At 34.1% G+C, this 22,326-nt stretch overlaps 1 protein-coding gene across 2 annotated transcripts in view; it reads right to left on the bottom strand.

The window, feature by feature from the left end:
- Positions 1 to 22,326, bottom strand: part of GALNT13 (polypeptide N-acetylgalactosaminyltransferase 13) — a 544,197-nt gene that overhangs the window by 288,095 nt on the left and 233,776 nt on the right. The window contains exon 4 of one of the 2 annotated variants that reach the window (XM_035008009.1): positions 13,093 to 13,261. In XM_035008009.1, coding sequence (XP_034863900.1) covers positions 13,093 to 13,261 — 169 coding nt within the window. The remainder of the gene's footprint in view (positions 1 to 13,092; positions 13,262 to 22,326) is intronic. The other variant, XM_035008010.1, reaches the window with a different exon arrangement.

Genomic DNA, 22,326 nt, shown 5'->3' on the forward strand with positions numbered 1-22,326 from the left:
CAAACATATGGGAGAAACTAATGGCAGATAAAGGTTAATTAGTAAGTTTAGTTCAGTTTATGCATAATCATCTCAGTGCCATCTCTATTGAAAAAGGTGGCTGTCCCCTTCCTGGTTCAAGAGAGAGGGACACTTTCGAAAGGGAAATGCAGATGGGACACATAAGAGAGTTTTTTCTGTATCTGCAACTTCTCAGTTGCCTTCAACTTAAAATCATCTTTATGTCAAAGTGGTATGATTTGGGGTGGCATATTGTGATCCTCTTTATGCTTAACACTAATGAAATGTACACTTAAAAATAGTTAAGAAAATACATTTTATACCATGTATATTTTACTGTAATTTTTAAAATTCAAAGTAATAGTATCAAAAAATTAAATAAAGAGATTGTTGAGGTGTAGTTCAAGTCTGAATTGGGTTATGCAGCATGCTTTCTGCTTACAGTGGTACGTAAATGTGTTCCTGAGAACATACCTAGAAATGCTTTAATCCACTTTCTTATTTGAAAGGAAAGTTATAGTGTAATATTATTATCTTTGGGATATTATTATTATTATTATTATCCCAAAGATAATAATAATACCTATCATCTCCATTTTTGTCAAACATATATGTATTTATATGCATACATAAACACACACAAACATTCTTACACACCTCTTTTAATTTGGGTAGTGAAATTAATTCCACACATGAGCACATTACATAAATCAAGTATTAGAGAAATTATTATTATTACTCTCAAAATTTTTGCCAGCATATGAAAGTTGTAGTAATTCTCAGATTAAAAAGAAAAGATGTGGAACAGAGATGAGAAATCCAATTAATATTCTCATTTTCTCTTTCTCCTTTGTGCAATCAATCTTATATTTGTCATATTTTAATTCATGGGACAGGCAATCCATATAAACGGACAAGTACACTTACGAGCTTGAGCACAGAAAAAAAAACGTATACTACGGTTATTTTTGTTTTATGTAGTAAATAAACGTGTTGTCCTCTGAGAGCAACTTATTCAGAATTTGTATGCTACAGCTCTTCCACTAATAATGCAAGATGGCTCAAGTCTTTTTCTCTTTATCAGCTTGCATGTGTGCATACGTAAGAAGCAGTTATTTGGTCTAGGATATAAATAGCTGAAATAAATCTCCTATTTCCTCATTTTTTTTCCCTGATGAAATATATTTAAATGCCAGCTGCATTATAACCTTCAAATAACTCAGTACCAGAACTTGAAGTGCTATTAAATGTCTGAATACAAGTAAATGCTAAAGAACCTTAGCATTTTGTTTTAATTGCCCATAGCTTTTTTTGTAAATATTCACCCAATAATTACTGTTAATTTCTTATTCAAAAATAATTACAGAGTAAAGGGAAAAGCCGACTGCTTAAAAAGTTTCCTCACTTAGTTGACAAAGGGAGCCTAGGGCATAAGAGAATCCTACAGAATAATAATAATAATAAACATAAACATTTCACCAGGAACTCAGGGCAATCCTATTCTTACTCTGTCATTTTTGCAATTATATGTGTGTTCACACAATACTGTTAATTAGTTGTTTATATAAATAGATCCCTTTTACCTCCTCACAGTCAGGGGCTGTTATATGCATTTATTTGTTCTCAAAGCTAAATGTGTAGTAGGTGTGTGACAGGGGCTGTTTGGTTGGTTGACGACTGATTTGCTGATTTAATCAGTGAAAGGCAACTGGGGTTTAGAAAATGAATGTCTTGCCCAAGACCTAACAGTGAGCCATAGAGATAGATCTTAAACTTATGTGTTTGGCAATATATCTAGAGATTTTTCCCAATTACTTGAAAAACCTCTCTCCACAGTTGGCTTTTTCTTCCCATATTTGTTTTGCATGTAATGGTATAGAGTCCTGTACCTACCTCATTGATTATGGTCATAGTCATGTTTTCTCTACTTCTAGGACAGCCTAGAAGCATGAGATAACATTGACTACTGATACCCAAGCAAACCAAAGTATGATTTTTGCTGGCATTCATTGGATATGCAATTCAAACCTATTTTCAAAAATAACACACACACACACACACACACACACATCTATACATTTGCTTAATGATTATTCCTTTATTTTTGTATCTTTATGGAGTTTTACATATCCATAGATTCATTATGTTTCTAGCATTGATGGTTCCAGGAACTCAGTAAATATTTAACATCTCTATGTATTAGTAAAAAGAAATTATAATATTTAGTTTTTTAAAGTTCAATCAACTTGCCCAGATGTGGGTTTCTCAGAGAGGCTTTCCCTCAATATTCTCTACACCTTACCATTCTTAGGTCTTTTATTTATTCTAAATTCCATGAAGCAGGAACTTGGTTTTGTTCACTGTTATATCCCAAGCACACACAACAATATTTGGCACATATTAGCATATTAAGTGCTCAAAAATAATGCATTTAATGTCTCTTAGTGGATTTTTTTTATTTGGTAACTCTCTAAATCTCTCTCTCTAGATATTAACATAAAGATCTTATGTTAAAATCCAAACAAAATGACATCTATTTACTTGCTTCCTCAAAACAGTAATATTTAAGCCCTGTTCTTACATCCAAACTACATAAATTTACAAAATCTTAGAACCGTAATTATTGAAAAACATGGTATTAAATCCCTAATGCTGACCATTAACACATTAAGCTAATATTCATTTTCCTCAAAGTTCTGAAATCAGAATTTTATGACATTTCACTTTTGTTTTTTAAGTTAGGGAGTTTATGGGCAAAGGAGAGACAGGGGTGGTAACACCATCAGTTATTTTATTTATATGTTTATGCAGACTATAACAAGAATCCTAGAAATGTAGGGACTTCAAGAAAGTAAGAAATTTAGTAAGATCTTCAGGCTTAACTGCACTTAAAATATCCTATTACCATGACTATTTGTAATACTATCATTTTTTTTTGATTAAATAAAGAGTATATACAAATGTATTACACATGTTATAAATTAAGTATAGTAAATAAGTTAATTAATTAATGTAAATATTCAAACATCACTAGGAATGGACATTCCAGAACTTAACCCTAACTTGTCCTGATGTTTCATCACAATTACCTCAAGGAAAAAATATTTTTATCTACTCTCTTCTCTATGAAAACATGGGATATTTACTTAAATTTTTTGCTCTGAACATATCTTCAAATATTTGTAGATGGATATTAAGGCCAAACACAACATTAAACTATTAGGATAATTTTCTGAATCCAGTCAAGCCAGTTTAAGGCTATGTTCTAGTAAAATATGCTGAGATATTTGAATGAATTGACTGTGTGGTTCAGACACTTTGTAAGTAAATATCAACTCAACTTTTCCACTAAAATAAATAAAGCTCTTTTTAAAACTATTTCTCAATACCAATTTTGTACACTTTTATATAATTTATCAGTTATCACTGAGACTAACTTAATGTGTTCATATCTTTTTAAGATATAACTATCCAAAAATTGAACTGTAACTAATACCAAAATTGAAAAACAAAGTGTTTTCTACATCAAATGAGTATCGGCAGATTTCTACTTCTTTTAAACAAGTTTGGATATCTGATTCATGATTTATTTTTCAACATTAGATTTTCCCAGACAGTCACACAATTGAGTCATTCAACATGACTTGCAAATATCTCCAGTAAAACTCACATACATTTTATGATTTGTCTAGAAAGTTTGCATTGTTTTTATGTTTTCTTACTGATAGTACACACTATGGTGGTGCATTAAAATAAAATAAAAAATTATTCATTAATATTATTTCACAGAGTATTTTTAAAATCTCAAAATTCAAGCAGTAATAATCACAGTAAACAGGAGGTGGTTCAAGATAGTGATGTAGAAAAATCCTCAACTTACTTCCTCCCACAGACACACCAAATCTGCAGCTACATATAGAATAATTTCCTCTGAAAAAGACCTGAAAACTAGCTGATCAGCTCCTCCACAACAAAGGATAATGGGGTCACATTAAGATGGGTGGGATAGGCAGAGACTAGGTCTCATCAAAATTCCCACCCCAGCACAGCAACCCACAATCAACAACCCACAATCTGATCATAATCTGGTCTTACAAATACAGTTTTTCCCTGAGGAGCAAGAGGTTCATGCTCCACATCAGGCACCCCAACCTTGAGACCTGCACTGAAGAGACAAGGCCTCAGAATGGCTGGCTTTGAAAACCAACAGAACTTGTGTTCAAGAAACCCAAAGGGATGTAGGAAGCTGAGAATCTCTCTTAAAGGGATCGCATGTAGACTCATGCACCTCAAGACCCAGCACAAAAGCAGCAGCTTGAAAATCACTATATCATGTGTGAAAGAGATTCATTTGCTAATCTTAAAGTGTTTGCTGGAGGAGCAGGGGTCTGCTGGGACTCTCTGGAGACAGAGATGCTGGTGAACACCACTTTGGGGCTCTCATTCTACATGCTAGAGCCAGTGATGATGGATGACATTTTTTTACACTCTTCCTAGTGCCAGTGAGTGTGCCCCAACCCTGCACTCTCCCATGCCTTTGCTAAAGCCGGCAGATGCATCCCACCTCAGTGCTCCCCTACAGCCTCCCTAAAGCTGGCAGGTATGCCCAGGTCCTGCACTACCCCACAGAACCACTAAACCAAGTGGGAACACCCTAATCCCATGATCCCCATTGCCCCATTAAAGCTGGTGGGTGTGTACAGTCCATATAGGGGATGCCTCCTGAGTGTTCAACTACAGTGTATTTCTGGGCCCCATAGTACTGAAACAATTGGAAAGACAGTTTTTGGCAGGCTAACAACCCCAGGGCACAGCACAGACAGAAGACTGAAACATCTGGGGGCGTCTGGGAGGCTCAGCCAGTTAAGCAGCTGCCTTTGGCTCAGGTCATGATCCCAGGATCCGGGATCAAGCCCTTCATCGGGCTCCTTGCTCAGCAGGTAGCCTGCTTCTCCCTCTGCCTGCCGCTCTCCCTGCTTGTGTTCTCTCTTTTCCTCTGTCAAATAAATAACATCTTAAAAAAAAGAAGAAGAAGAAGTAGAAGACGACTGAAACACCTGAATCTTTCTGTGAAAAGCCTATTTGCTTGTCCTGAAATTTTAGCCTAAGGGGCAGGCTACAGGTTCAGCACGAATCTTCAGAGGATACAGAGTTGCTCTTAGGGAACATAGGCCAGGGGATGCCATCTTTGTGCTCTCCTGTGGCTGTGCTACAGCCAGCCAGTGCCTCCCAGAAAGGAGTTTATACAGTCATTTGGAGCTTTGATTTTTGTAATTGTTGCCAAGGAGATATTTCCCAAACACTTGGTCTGGAGGCCAGCAGGGTTTACAACTGTAGTCCCACAGGACTGTATATACTAGCATACTTTAAAAGCTGCTGTTTGAGGGTTTGATTTCCAATCAGCCTGAAACTAGGGGTTAAGATCCCTCCCTCTGCAACTCTGACAGGTCTTGATACGACCTCAAAAATAGGAATGGATCAGGAATAAATCAGGCTGTGTAGACAACTGCAAAAGTTTGAGAGACAACCAAGAGCTAGACAAGGTTGAAAGATAAGGTTCATCTTCTACATAAAGCCACTCCTTCAAGATTGAGAGAGGTAGGTGTTTCTCCTAATACATGAGTACAAACACAAAGAATCAAGGAAAATTAGGAAACAGATAAATATGTTCCAAATGAAAGAACAAGACTCTGGGAAAAAACCTTAATGAAAGGAAGATAAGTAATTTACCTGATAAACAGTTCAATGTAATGGTATAAGGATGCTCACTGACTCAGGAGAATGGATGAACATAGTAGAACTTTGACAAAGAGATAGAAAATATTAGAAAGTACCAAACAGAAGTCACAGAGCTGAAGAATAAGATAACTGAACTAAAAAGCACACAAGAGTTTTCAACAATAGGCTAGATGAAGCAGAAAAAGGATTATTGATCTGGAAGAGGACAGTGGGACTCACCAAAGAAGAGTAGCAAAAAGAAAAAAAAATTTTTTTAAAGGTGAAGATAGCTTAAGGGACCAACATCAAATAAAACAACATTTGCATAATAGGGGTCCCAGAAGGAGAATAAAGAGGGAAAGGGGCAGAAAACTTATCTGAAGAAATAATACCTGAGAACTTCTCTAATCTGGGGAAGAAAACAGACATCCAGATCCAGGAAATCCAATGAGTATAAAAAAATGAACTGGAAGAGATCAACACCAAGACACATTATAATTAAAATGACAACAGTTAAAGATAAAGCATCTTAAATGCCACAAGAGAAAAAGGACTTGATATGTATAAAAGAACACCCATAAAACTATCAGCAGATTTTTCACCAGTAACTTTGCAGGCCAGAAGACAGGCATGATATACCTAAAGAGCTGAAGGGAAAAAACTTCCAACCACAAATACTCTATCCAGCAAAATTATCATCCAGAATTAAAGGAACTATAGAGTTTTCCAACAAGCAAAAGCTAAGGGAGTTCACACCACAAATGAGCCTTACAAAAAAATTTTAAAGGGACTTCTTTAAGCGAAAAGAAAGAATACTAATTAGTAACAAGAAAACATATGAAAGTAAAAATCTCAATGGTAAAGGTAAATAAATAGGAAAGGTAGTGGATTAAACTTATAAAGCTAGTATGAAGGTTAAAAGACAAAAGTAGTATAAGTGCCTATAATTTATTAAGGGATACACAAAATAAAAAGATGCAAAATGTGACATGAAAATATAAAATAGGGGGGGTGGCAGTGAAAATGTAGAGTTTTAGAATATGTTCATACTTAACTTGCTATCAACTTAAAATAGACTGTTGTATATGTAGGCCACTGTATGTGAGCATTATGGTAACCAACCTCAAAGCAAAAATCTGTAGAAGATACACAAAAGATAATGAGAAAAGAACCTAAGCATAACATTAAAGAGAGTCATCAAACAACAAAAGAAGAGAGGAAAAGAAGAAAAACGAAACAATAAGTACAAAACTACATGAGAGTCAGAAAACAATTAACAAAATGGCAAATAGTGCATAGCTATCAATAATTACTTTAAATATTGTGGACATTGCTGCTATAAACATCAGGTGCATGTACAGATGTCCATTGACAGATGAATGGATAAAGAAGATGTGGTGTATATATACAACGGAATATTATGCAGCCATCAAAAGGAATGAAATCCTGCCATTTGCAACGACATGGATGGAACTGGAGGGTATTATCCTGAGCGAAATAAGTCAATCAGAGAAAGACATGTATCATCTGACCTCACTGATATGAGGAATTCCTAATCTCAGGAAACAAACTGAGGGTTGCTGGAGTGGTGGGGGGTGGGAGGGATGGGGTGTCTGGGTGATAGACAATGGGGAAGGTATGTGCTAGGTTGAGGGCTGTGAATTGTGTACGACTGTTGAATCACAGGACTGTACCTCTGAAACAAATAATACATTATATGTTAAAAAAAAAAAAAGAAGAAGAAGAAGAAGATAGTAGAAGGGGAAGAATGAAGGGGGGAAATTGGAGGCGGAGATGAACCATGAGAGACTATGGACTCTAAGAAACAAACTGAGGGTTGTAGAGGGGAGAGGGTTGGAGGGATAGGTTAGCCTGGTGATGGGTATTAAAGAGGGCATGTTCTGCATGGAGAACTGGGTGTTACACTCAATGAATCATGGAACACTACATCAAAAACTAATGATATAATGTATGGTGATTAACATACATAATAAAAAAAAATAATTAAACATAAATGGACTAAATTCTCCATTGGAAAAAACAAAGACTGGCTGAATGGATTAAAACAAACAAAGAAACAAGTAAGACCCATCTGTATGATGCCTACAAGAAACTCACTTCAGATGTAAGAACATACACAGATTGAAAGTGAAGGGATGGAAAAAGATGTTTCATACAAACGCAAACCAAAAGGAAACTGCAGCCTCTATTATTTTTATCAAATTAGATTTTAAAACAAAGTCTGTAATAAGACAAAGAAGGGCATTACATAATGATAAAGGATCAATCCAGCAAGAAGATATAACATTTATAAATACCTATACACCCAATACATCCAATATAAGAGCACCTAAATTTAAATAGCACATATTAACAGACCTAAAGGGAGAAATTAACAACAGCAGTATAGTAAGAGTAGGGTTTTTAAAACCTCACTTACATCAGTGGATAGATTGTCCAGACAGAAAATCAATAAGGAAACATCAGCCTTAAACAATACATTAGACCAAATGGACTCTATAAATACAGAACATTCCACCCAAAACAGCAAAATACACATTCTTCTCAGGTGCATACGGAACACTCTCCAGGATAGATCATATGTTAAACCACAGAATGAGTCTAAGTATATTTAAGAAGACTGAAATTATATCAAGCATCTTTTCCAACCACAATAGTATGAAAGTGGAAATAAATTACAAGAGGAAGACTAGAGAATTAAAAAAAAAATATATGGAGATAAACAACATGGTACTGAAAAACTAATGTGTCAATGAAGAAATCAAAAGGGAACTAAAACAAACAAAGAAGCAAACCAACAAAAAACCCTTGAGAATGGAAATGGAAATACAACACACCAAAATCTATGAGATGGAGCAAAAGTAGTTCTAAGAAGGAAGTTCACAGTGATATAGACTTATGTCAATAAGTGAAAAATCTCAATCTAGTTGTACACTTAACAGAACTAAAAAAGGAAGAACAAACAAAGCACATAGTACAAAGAAAGAAACAATAAAAATCAGAGCAGAAACAAATGAAATAAAAACTAAAAGGCAATAGAAAATACCAATGAAAGAGCTGGTAAAAGGGTAACAAAATTGATAAACCTTTCACTAGACTCATCAAGGGGAAAAAAAAAAAAAGAGAGAGGACCCAAATAAATAAATCAGAAATGAAAGAGCACAAGTTACAACTGATACTAGAAAAATACAAGGAATCAAAAGAGACTACTATGAACAATTATACACCACCAAATAGGACAGCCTAGAAAAGATGGATAAATTCCTAAAACATATAACCTTCCTGAATCATGAGGAAAGAGAAAATCTGAATAGACCAATTACTAGTAAGGAGATTGAATTAATAATCAAAAATTTCCCAACAAACAAAAGTCCAGGACCAGATGGCTTCACTGGGGAATTCTACCAAATATTCAGAAATTTAATACACACCCTTCTCAAACTCTTCCAAAAAAATTGAAGAGGAATGAATACTACAAATTCATTTTAGAAGGCTGGCAGTACCCTAATACCAAAGCCAGAAAAGAAACCACAAAAAAGAAAATTATAGGCCAACACCCCTGATGTGCATAAATGCAAAATCTTCAACAGTTATTTGCAAATCTAATTCAATATTAAAAGGACCTTGCATAATGATTAAGTGTGATTTATTCCTGGGATGAAAGGATGGATTAACATCTGCAAATCAATCAATGTGACACACCATATTAACAAAATAAGGGATAAAAAATCACATGATCATCTCAATAGATGTAGAAAAAAGCATTTGACAAAGTTCAACATCCACTTAAAATAAAAATGTTCAACAAAATGGGTAATAGAGGGAATATACCTCAACATACTAAAGGTTATATATGACAAGCCCACAGCTAACATCATACTCATAGGTGGAAAGCTGTTGCTTTGCCCATATTACTCAAAGTAATCTACAGATTTAATGCAATCTCTTTTCAAAATTACAATGGCTTTTTTCACAGAAATAGAACAAACAACCCCAAAATTTGTATGGAACCACAGAGGATCCCAAATAGGTAAAACAGTACCTGGAAAGAAGAAATAAGCTGGAGGCATCATGCTCCCTGATTTCAAAGTATATTACAAAGTTTTAGTAACCAAACAGTATGGTATTGGCATAAAAACAGACCCATAGATCAATGGAACAGAATTGAGAGCCCCCAAATAAAACCATGCATAAATGATCAATTAATTTGTGAAAAAGGAGGCAAGAACATACAATGGGGAAAAGACAGTATCTTAATAAATGCTGTTAGAAAAACTGGACAGACACAAGCAACAGAATAAAATTAGACCACTATCTTACACCATACCCAAAAAGTAACTCAAAATGGGTTAAAGATGTGAATGTTAAGACTTGAAACCATAAAACTCCCAGAAGAAAACAGATACAGTCAGCTCTTTGACATCTATCTTGGTGATGATTTCTTGGATCTGATTCCAAAGTCAAAAACAAGAAAAGCAAAAATAAACAAATGGGACTGCATCAATCTAAAAACTCCCTGCACTGCAAAGAAAACAGGAAACAAAATGAAAGGGCCACCTACCAAATGGAAGAAGGTATTTGAAAATCACAAATATGATAAGGGCTTAATATCCAAAATATGCAAAGAATTCATACAACTCAATAACAATAAAACAAACAATCCAATTAAAAAATGGGCAGAGGATCTGTACATTTTTCCAAAGATGATATACAGATGGCCAACAGGCATATGAAACTATGCTCATTATCACTAATCATCAAGCAATGGAAATCAAAACCTCAATGAGATATCACCTCACAACTGTCAGAATGGCTAATATCAAAAAGACAAGAAATCAGTGTTGACAAAAATGTAGAGAAAAGACTCTCATACACTGCTGGTGAGAATATAAATTGGTGAAGCCATTATGGAAAACAGTATGGAGGTTCCTTAAAATATTAAGGATAGGACTACCACATGATACAAAAATTCCTCTTCTGGGTATTTATCCAAAGAAGACAGAAACACACATTTGAAGTCACATAGCACCCTTATGTTCATTGCAACATTATTTACAATAGCCAAGATATGGAAATATCCTGTTTCCATCAATGGATAAATGAATAAAGAAGTGGTATATATACAATGGAATACTCGGCCATAAATATGAATGAAATCTTGCCATTTGCAACAACATGGATGGACCTTGATGGTATTATGCTAAGTAAAATAAGTCAGATAGAAAAAGACAAATACTGTATGATTTCACCTATAGATGGAATCTAAGAAACAAAACAAATGAATAAACAAAACTGATACAGAGAACAGATTGGTGGCTGCCAGAGGGGAGGAAGTTTGGGGGCTGGGAGAAATGGGTGAATGAGGTCAAGAGGTACAAATTTCCAGTTATAAAATAAATAAGTCATGGGGATACAATGTACAGCATGATTACTACAGTCAATAATATTGTGTTGCATATTTGATAGATGCTGAAGGAGTAAATCTTAAAAGTTCTCATCATGAGAAAAAAATTTTGTTATTTTGCATGCTGATAGATGGTAACTAGACTTATTGTGGTGATCATTTCACAGTATATGCAAATATCAAATCATTATGTTGTACCCTGAGATGAATATTATCTTATACATCAATTATACTTCAACTTAAAAGAAAGGCATGTGGTGTTTAGAAATTCTTGTAATAAAGATGTGTCAAACTCATACACATACAAAAACAAACAGTAAATATTGCATTTTGTGTAATTTTTTATAGTAATCCATTTGAATTCTCCATTTTAAAATGCTGAACTGTTCTGTATTTTAAAGCTTAATTACTCAAGTACTTAATTTACTAAGTGATTCTTAAAAGAAGAAATGCATTGGCCACAGATATTTTAAACGATGCTCAATAAAGATTTTCCTTCTTTTTTTAAAGTGATGGTTCCGTACTAAAGCAGTTTTACCTTAATTGTCCCAGATCTCATATAAAATTTATGTTCTTATAGTTGAAAGTGAAGATTTCTTAAAAATTTGAAATAGTGTTTATGTTTTTCCTGAATAGGTATCACATTTATCCATTTTATCACAACATGGTATATAAAACAAAGGAAGAAATGCATTATTATAATGGTATAAACAGCATCTAAAATGTTCAAAATTACTTAGAAGAATATGCTTATTGTATATCTTAAATGTGTCTATGTACAAACATACAAATATGGACAAAACTACCTATAAAATGATATAGGTCTTTGGAATGCATAAATGTAATATTCAATGTTTTAGTCTTTTGCTAGACACCAGAAATGTCCATAATATGTGGTTATTTGTGGTTTTTCTTTTTTTTGTTTTTGAGAGAGAAACATTTCAAAAGCATACAAGGGTGTACAAAACCAGTTACTTAGCTATCACATAAACCTGACAATCGAGCCCCACCATCTCAACAAGATTTGGTTACTCCATTTTGGTCTTATTTGAAGTAATTTAGAAAGGAAAAAAAAAATCAGATTTAGTTCATATGATGTTAACATCACTATTCTACTAATGTAATATAACCCCTTATAGGTGGCAGACGTTATTTGTATTAACTGTGATTTTATTCTATATGGAAAAAGCCATTACATGTCTAAAAGAATAACTTCTATTTACATAGAGGTGGGGTCTGAAGCATATTTGTAAACTTGGCAATTTTCTAAAGTCTCAGGACATATCTTTTCTAAGCGCCAAGAGTTTGCTTTATATTACTAGGATGACAATACTGCCACTAAATATTCTGATTTTTATTACACCCATTTAAAATATGTTCAGCTATCTAGAGCATGGCTTACAGTTAATCACAAACAAGTTGAATTTTTCAACATCATTTTGCATGCAGTATTACTATTTCCAAGTGAATATTTCTTCCTTGGCTGATAACTGAGCATTCTAATTATAAATAGTAGCATAAATCACTGGAATCCATAATAAATAAGGTTTAAAGGGTCAAAGAATCATACAGGCATTTGGCCATTTTTACACTGGAAGCAAAGCATATAGTTTTTTAATACAAAGTATAAGAGCTTTCTATGCAGGCAAGCATATAACCTAACAGAAAGCATGTTTATTTTGTATTTGGCAAGATAAAGCAAAACACACACACAAAAAAACATCTCACAAAGAGAAACCTGTTAGGCTTGTATATTCTGCAATGTCTTTGCAAGTAAACTATTTTGCTCTGCCAGAGAAGAAAATATTTCATATTTCTCATCATATGCATGCACAGCACATCCCTGCTGTGGCATGGGTATTCAGAACCACAGAGATCCAGAAGTTCGGAGATACTGTGAGATACAGAGATTACCAATATAAAAGATTATAAAATGCATGTAAACTCACCCTTCTAATCTCACATCCGGTAGACTTCTGTTAAGGGCAATCAAATCACTGGCCATAAGGTTAAACTGATTGATTTTAAACAGTTCTTTCATTTTCTCCTGGTCATCTTTAGGAATCAGCACAGCCTTTCCCATTTCTCCTGGCCCTTCTTGGTTTCTTGAAATAACAGCTGTAAGACACACACAGGTACACACACACATACAAACACACAGATAATGAACTGAATAAATAAACTCACATGTTAGATTAGATTCTGAAGTCTATTATTTATATACTGGCCTAATAATATAATCATCAAGTCCTTATTGCTTATTTACAAACCATATACTACACTAATGAAACAACCTATTTTAATTCATTATCTCAATGCTGCATGTTGTCTTTTAAGTCTAGACATATTATATGATTTGACTAATCATTTAGACTTGATAAATAAGCAATACAAAGTACCAAAACTTAAAACTTCTGTCATATTTTTTAATATAAAATTATTAGAAAAGGGATGAACTTGGGCACTAGGTAGACAAAATTGTGCAAAATAAAAGAGAACTTTTGAAAATATACCAAGATAAATTTATTTTCACATCCAATTAAATGTTTTGATATTTCACATATCTACTCCCACTGCATCTTTATAAAAGCAAGCAAGGTTGATAACCCATTTCAATTGCAATTTGATTCCTCTGTCAAAGCATTTTCAAAAAATAAAAGAACTTTCATAGTTGTGACATATAATTTCAAATGTCAAGTTGAATTTGGACACTATGTGCTCCATAACTGGAACTTAACAAGAATATTCTGGGCTTGACTATTTATTAAGAGAACTCAGGATCCCATATACAGGCTAATGTTCTGGTCCTTTCCCTGCAAGTTATCTCAATACTAATGTCCCCTCTTGTTCCAAAATACATGTTTCAATGTATGTATGTGTATGTGTATGTGTATGTGTGTGTATGTGTGTGTGTGTTTGTTAATATATAATAAAAAAAAATTCCAGTCAATCCTAATGGGCCCTTAATTTACTCTCCATAATGATGTTAAATTAAGTTAAAATGAAAGGAATGTGGTCTGGTCTTGACTCTTCCAATGTGTTGCTATTTTATTTCCTAACACATTAATCTTACTGAAATTAGCTTCCCACATTACTTTTAAGGGCAAATACTTGGACCCAAATTACCTTAAAATTATAAAATTTATAAAGGATATAAAGCCTGTGAAAATAATTTGTAAATTATAACATTTCATAAAAACACAAATTCCAAAATAATAGAATAGGCTTGAAACTAGAACACAATAAGCAAACTTTTGTCTGCCTTGATGTTTATAGTTAGAGAACATCTAGCCTGATATTACTAGTACTAATAAACAATTGGATCACTCAGGTAATTATTCTCTTTGAAAGGTTATCCTGACTTTGGAATGGCATGAGTCAGACTAAAAGAGAATAAGCATGTCTAAGGACCTTCAGATATGGGTACGAAGAAGGTAATGAGCCCGGAAATCCTCTGATACACAGAAAAAGAGTAAGAATTAGGAAAATTTTAAATGAAAAAATGATGTGTATCCAACCCCAAACTATTTAAAAAGCTGTCATCTAAAGAAAGTTTATAAAGAGCCTCATTCACTTTATGAAGCAAAAATAGAAGTGATGGCAGGAATTTTATGAAAAAGCACATTTTAGTCAATTTAAGAAATAAAATTCTAACAGCAGTATTTTACTTTGGGAGTTAGTATGCTTATTATCCCTAAACTCAGATGAAGTTGGTGGAGTTGGCTTTCAGTGAATTTGTGCTCTTGGTGAGATGCTGGGCTTGGATAGGTATTGAGGTCACAGCCCTTGGGCAGGGTAACTGACAAGTGAAGAACAGGAATACACCATTTAAAGTTGACTTTTTCTCATAAAATGATGGCAGTTATGGGAAGAGAGAAGAAAGATTTTTTAAAAAGTAACATGATAAAAACAAATGCATATATATACTTATATACTTGCTATTTTAAAAAAAGAGCATAGAGCTCAAGGGAAAAACTAAGAAAATAGCATTAAATGAATAGCTGTTCAAAATAATTTTCTTAAATAAAATTTAAAAAATTCTTCAGAAAATAAAAAAGTGATTAAAGAACTTGAGGTTAAGAATTTTTAGAAATTAAGAAAGCAATTCACCATTTACAGGTTTTTTAAAATTCCCTCTATACACTCCAACAAAAGTATATGACATTGCAGAAAAATGCACCAGAGTCAACATCTAGGAAGCAGACAGGGATGACATTTATTCTATGTGGAAAAGACACGACACTCAGCTACATCTTAGGGCATGAAGATCAAGTTGCCCACAAAAGTATTTGGTTTTTGCAGCATATTCAAAGATGCAGCCATTTGCTTTGCTTAGCATTCTAAGGATGACATGTCAGTGGTAGTAAGTGTGATCATGTTACAGAATTATCATCAATAAAAACAAAATTGTCATAAACAGTATCCTTATACCTAGAACCAGTTAGCAAGCACCTGTAATCATTCTCCTTTATTATTCTCATTTTCTTAGTGGAGAATAGATAACAACTTAATGTGTATCAGGTTAAGTATCTCTTCCCTAAAGTTAAATATTTTTTCTATAATAGCCTCTAATGAATGCATATTTGACATTTTCTAAAATGTTTTTTTTTCTTTTGCATAAGCAGACCTATTGGTATTTTTCACCTTGTTCAAGCAAAAATGAAAAAGAATGCTAATTACAATGTGGAACTAGCCTTTTTCTTTTTCTGGGTTTTACCTGGAAGAATGCACCTTGCTAGCAAATACTTGTTAGATTTTTTCTTCAATTAATAGAAATAGTAAATGGGAAAGATTAAGTGATTGGGTATGTGGCTTATCTCTGATTTGCATTTTGTTTAAAAAGCAACTCCTATTTTTTTTTTCTAACCTAATTGATTTCTCTCTTCTACATAGCTAAAAAAAAAAAAAAAAAAAGACCACCTACATCCAAACAATATCATGCTCCCCCACAACCAAACTTTAAAAAAAAAGAATCATCATTAAAGTATTGATTCAACTTTTCTGCTCTAACAGGCAAATGTAATACAAAAGGCAACAAAATCTATATTATGATTCCATTATTATTAACTTGAAAACAAATGGAAAGTCCCAATTCCAAAGCTAGTTTGAACTGCAAAAATAATACACTGTGCTCTAAGTTATTTTCTTCCTAATTATGTGGTGAAATCATTAAAAATAATAATTAGCTTCACTCAAAATGACATTATAAAGCTTGTAGAAATATAAAAGCAGAATCATTACATATGTGTGTGTATGTATATATATATATTTCATTTTTTTAACATAGTACATACTGCAAAGATTTTGAGGAGATTCACTTTAATCTTAGAATTCCTATTGATAAAGAGATACTACTAAAATATAAAAATATGACTATAAACAAACCAATCGATTAATCTATCAAAGGAACACTATATATTAATTTCAATATTGGTTATATAGATTGCATTATGAACATTTTTTTTTTCAATTGCAGAAATGTCCCATTAACAATGAGCATTATTTATTTAAAAAAAACAGAGTTAAGACAATCTATATCTAGGAAAAAAACCTGAGTAAGAAAACTTCAAGTTTATTTTCTTTTATTTCATATATATACATATATATTTTTTTTAAGATTTTATTTATTTATTTGACAGAGAGAGACACAGAGAGAAAGGGAACACAAGCAGGGGGAGTCGGAGAAGGAGAAGCAGGCTTCGCACGGAGCAGGGAGCCCGATACAGGGCTTGATCCCAGGACCCTGGGATCATGACCCGAGCCAAAGGCAGACGCTTAACGACTGAGCCACCCAGGCACCCCATATACATATATATTTTTTAAGATTTTATTTATTTATTTCAGAGAGAGACAGAGAGAGAGCATGAGTGGGGGGAAGAGCAGAAAGAGAGGGAAATTGAGAATCCCGAGCAGACTCCATGCTGAGTGCAGAGCCCATCGTGGGGCTCAATCCCAGGACCCAGAGATCATGACCTGAACCAAAATCAAGAGCTGGACAGTTAAATGACTGAGACACCCAGGTGCCCATTAAGTTGATTTTAAAGTAATAACTTTATTCTGTTAAAGAACACAGTAATATATGATGTATGTTGGTAAAAGCATAATATTGAACCAAAACCTAATGTTATTCCAGGTGCTATGCCCTCCAGGAAATTACTTCAAATTGTATTTCCATTCTCAAATTTACTCAATTGTTAATTTCTGTATATTTGCCTTTAAAAGCTTTCTTTTCGGTAACACTACAGCTATTCTGTCACTTTTATCATTTCTAATTTGTCAACTGTAATAAATTTAAAACCCCGACTTTCAGTCTCTCTCATCTTTGAATATTCATACTCCATTGCTAATAAATCAGTTTCTGTGAGAGTGCTTTTTGTCTTGCCAATCATAAATGTGTTTGTGGTGGAGTCAGAGATGAGGAAATCAAACCATCACTGGGACACACTTCCACAATCCAAACCATTTTGCCTCCTCTCAGGGTTCCCTAGGCCATGCTCTTTTGCCAATCTAAAGACCCTGAATTTGTCAAGGGTAATTCTTATTTAGGAACAAGGAACTTTATATTTACTCACTTAGGCCCATTTCTGTTAGAAACAGTAATTGATACTACAACATATAGCTTAATGTATATTAAATAATCAAATTCATTGTATTTAATGCATAAATAAACAGCAACTCACTTACTATCTCTTTGAAAAATAACTATATACAACTTTTATAAATCTGACACATCTGGCAATAACATTTTTTTTTTCATTTTTTCCTAGCCATATGTGGTGTTCTGATTTTTGTCCATTACATTTCAGTAACTAGATTTTTATGTGGCAAGAAAGTTGTAAATAGCAAGCCCTGACTGGATGAAGTCCAGCAGACATTAACTACTGTTTCCCAGGAGGGCCTCCCATTAGGTATTAATAAGATAGTATTTTTACCAGCTAGCTAAGTGAGAGATCATCTGCAGAACCAGGGGGACACTGATTGCCAAACTTTCATTTATTTTTAAATAAAAAGTATATTATTACTATTTTTTTAAAGATTTTATTTATTTATCTGATAGAGAGACACAGTGAGGGAGGGAACACAAGCAGGGGGAGTGGGAGAGGGAGAAGTAGGCTCCCCGCGATCCCAGGACCCTGGGATCATGACCTGAGCCAAAGGCAGACGCTTAACGACTGAGCCAACCAGGTATCCCAAAAAATATATCATTTTTATGAGAAATAAAAATAATACATGTGCATTTAAAAGAAAAGAAGAAAGAAAGATAATAGAGATAAAGATGAGAAAGAGACAGAGTTGGGGGTAAGCAGGCACTATGAAAAAGAAAGTGAACAATCATTAAAACTACTGCTTGGCAGAAACATACTTATGTATGTAAAATAGAATCATTCATACACACTGAATTTTATCATTTCATTTAGCATGATCATTATTATTAATGTTTATTTTTATCATTTAAAAAGCAATTTGGGGACTCTTTCTAAATAAATATGTGAATCCACACCTACTTTCTATTGGCTGCAAAGTATGCCATAGCTTGGCTATACCATGATTTATTTAACCAATCCTTTGTTACTGAACACTTACGTTGTTTCAGTAATTTCTATTATAAATCATGATTCAATTAATATACTTCATTATGCATCCATCCTTAAAAATTTGTCTGAAAATTTATTTTGAAAAAGTGGCAGAAATTTAATGAAGAAATTATATAGTAACCATGCTATATAGGAATTATTTTTTTTATCATCTCTGACTTCCCATATATTCCTTTGGCTAGGAAGTATCTTCTATCTCTGATGACCAAAATAGTCCCTGTTCACCAATTTCAACTTTAAGGAAAGGTAATTGTTCTCTCCTCCATGATTTTATAGCTCTTTAACTTTACTCCATTATCCTTTTTATAGGATTATAAATTACCACTAAATTACCACTATCTGTTTACATGTTATGGCAGAGAGTCTATTGAGCCCATTTTCTCTCCTACCTGGACACACAGCCATACAACATTTCCCAGCCTCCCCTGTAGTTAAATGTGTCTTGTAACTGAGGATAGAAATGATATGAGCCAAACCCAGGCCTGGTGATATTCCATGCTCTTTCCCTCAATACAGCAACTCTGGAAGCCATGTTGAAAACAGCAAGGGGTGGGAGGGCAGCTGGGTGGCTCAGTTGGTTAAATATCCAAGTCTGGATTTCAGCTTAGGTCATGATCTCAGGGTTGTGAGATCAAGCCCTGCATCAGGCTCCATGCTAGGTGCGGCGCCTGCTTAAGATTCTCTCTCTCCCTCTCCAGGGCCCCCAAAAAAAATAAGAACACGGATGTGTGAATCACTACTTGGAGGAGAGTCACTGACTAATAAGGTATACATATTGCATAATTTACATGAAAGAAAAACAACTCTATTTTGCTAAACTGTTGGGATTTTGGACCTATTATCCCCAATAGCATTATTTTTACTAATGCACCTCATTCTTTCCCCTTTAGTTTATGAAGACTCACCAATGCATTCTGCCTCAACCCAGTGCCTGGCACTGTTCATTCAATCAGTGAACAAGTTGAAAAAGATAAAAGAAAATTTTCAGGCACTCTAGTTCTATGGAAAGACTGATGAGACAGAGGAATTAAAATAGAGGTTTTCCCCATCTCAGAGATATATAAAAGTATCCATTGTGGTATTTAAAAAAATGAAAAACCTCTAGTTTATTAACTAGAATTTAAATAATAACCTTAAAAAGATACTATTTTGTATACTTGAAATTTGCTAAGAGAGTAGATCACCAATGTTCTCACCATAAGAAAAAAAAAAAAACAACTATGTGAGGTGATAAGTATGCTAATTAGTTTCATTGTGGTAATCATTACAAAATATCCACATATATCAAAATCCACATTGTACACCATAAATCTATACAATTTTTATTTGTCAATTACACCACAATAAAGCTGGAAACAAAGTAAATGAATGAATGAATGAATGAATATTATATGCCAATGCACATAAGTATTACGTGGATGCCCATATCACATCTTCCTTCAATGTTCCATACAAGACAATGAAACACAGCTTATAAACAATGACTCAAGAATTCTTTTTAAAAAAACATATTCTCAGGAAGGATAGATATGATATGTCCAAAGTTTTACCTACATAGATGATTAAAGTAGTATTATGTGTTTGTACATGCAGGTGAAAATAAATGTATATTCTCTCTCTCTGTATATATGTATATGCACACACAGTAAATACTATAAACTGTGTTAAATACAATGAAAACTCCGCAGTAATTACAAATTTCCTATACAAAAGTTTGTAATGATATGGAAGATGTTCATATTATAATCAAATGAGAAACAGGGATCATGAAATAATGTTACAAAATAAGCCCATTTCTATAAGAAATTAAGTTCCATGATGTATATGCACATGTTACCAGTAAAGATTAGCAGTGGTTCATTAGATTAGAGGAGTTTTACATTCTTTCCTTGGCATTATCTGCGTTTTCTAAATCAGTTCATCACCTCATAAGGTGATTTCAGCCACATATTAATCAGAAATCTGGCTTCAGTGAAGACAGACACAACTTGCTATGACAGAGACAGGTACAAAGTAAAGGCAGTAGATGCTGGGGGCATGAGAACAGAGGGATCAGAGTTGTGTGGAGTTCCTGAAGGAAGGAAAGCCTCTCAATGTATATAAGATGAAAAGCAGGTAGATCACCCATAAGGAATTATGATTTTTTCCAGCAGGTAAATTCTTTCCAGGAGCTTCACTACAATTTACAGCTAAGGAAAACATTTAGCTGAGCAAGGACAAGTAGCAAAGTTCTTGGTTTCTTTTTAGGAAAAAGCAAATTCTTATATTAGTATAAAATGTTTTACTTTTTTTTCCCCACATCATCCTTACAAAATATTCCACACATTTATTAATCCAGGGCTATTCTTACATACAGTAAGAGGTTGTTTGGCACATGTTACAGTCATAAATGTTTCCTGGAAATAATTGGCCCAGCATTTAAAGTGTTCACTGAGGTAATAAAATACTGCTGAAATATGAAATTATTTCCTTCTACATTAAGAATGAGCTTCCTCATTAAAAGTATTTAAAAGGCCCTCATCTTGCAATGGCACTAGTAATAGCCTTAGTTTGAGCTTTAAGTAGGAAATCCCATCCCCCACCTCTGCCTACACTGCCAAAAAAAAAAAAAAAAAAAGAATTCTTTGTTAACAAAAGCACCAATTGGGGCTGTCAGCTGCTTTGGGAAGCCCTTTGTAAAGGCACATTTCAAGTGGAACAACGGCCATTTCGTTTATTTTATTTTAGGATTTTATTTATTTATTTGAGAGAGAGAGTTCAAAGGAGTGGAGGGAGGGGCAGAGGGGGAGAAGGAGAAGCAGACTCCCCGTTTAGTGCGGGCCCCGCACACATGACCTGAGCCTGAGTCAGAAGCTTAACCAACTAAGCCACCCAGGCACTCCAACAATGGTCATTTTAAAGAAGCCCCTTACACAGCCCAACATTCAGTATAAACTGTTCCTAAGATACACAATAATACACTCTCAGTATTTGATATATCATCACACGTATGATTCATCAAGTTTGCAAAAATATAGCCACTTCGTCCACCTCCTTACCCCCCACCCAGCATAAAGGTAAAGATAGCTTGAGGTAGGGATCTATGCTAATATTTGAGCAGCAGCTGACAGTTTGGGCCACTGGTAAGGAGGGATTTAAAAGTTGATGACAAGAAGTTCTGATGAAGTATACAAGTGATCCCCTTAAAAAGAGCATAAAATATGGATATTCGTGTTCCATTTAATCTTCCAGATAAGGCTTCCACTGCAGAGGAACCTCTCAATAATCAGATGTACAAAATTATCTGTCCTACAGTTGTTAGTCTCTCTTTTCAGTTAATCCAAGTGTTGGCTCAATGGGAAGATACTAGTAGGCCAGGATAACACAAGGGAAGACTATGCCTATGTTTGACAACATGAACTTCTCACCATAGTTGATATGGTTATGGCCAACCAGCTTGCTGATAGCAGAAGACAACACAAAGCCATTCATAGGACACATTCTTGACTAGCTGGAATGAGGTTGATTCTACTGGACTCCTTTTATCACTATGGGGAAATATGTTTCCTTGCAGGAAGAGACATATCTGGAATCTGTCTTCTTTAGTCA

This window comes from Mirounga leonina, unplaced genomic scaffold (genome assembly GCF_011800145.1).
Source record: "Mirounga leonina isolate KUSES-001 unplaced genomic scaffold, KU_Mleo_1.0 Mir_151, whole genome shotgun sequence".
Classification (NCBI taxonomy): Eukaryota; Metazoa; Chordata; class Mammalia; order Carnivora; family Phocidae; genus Mirounga; species Mirounga leonina.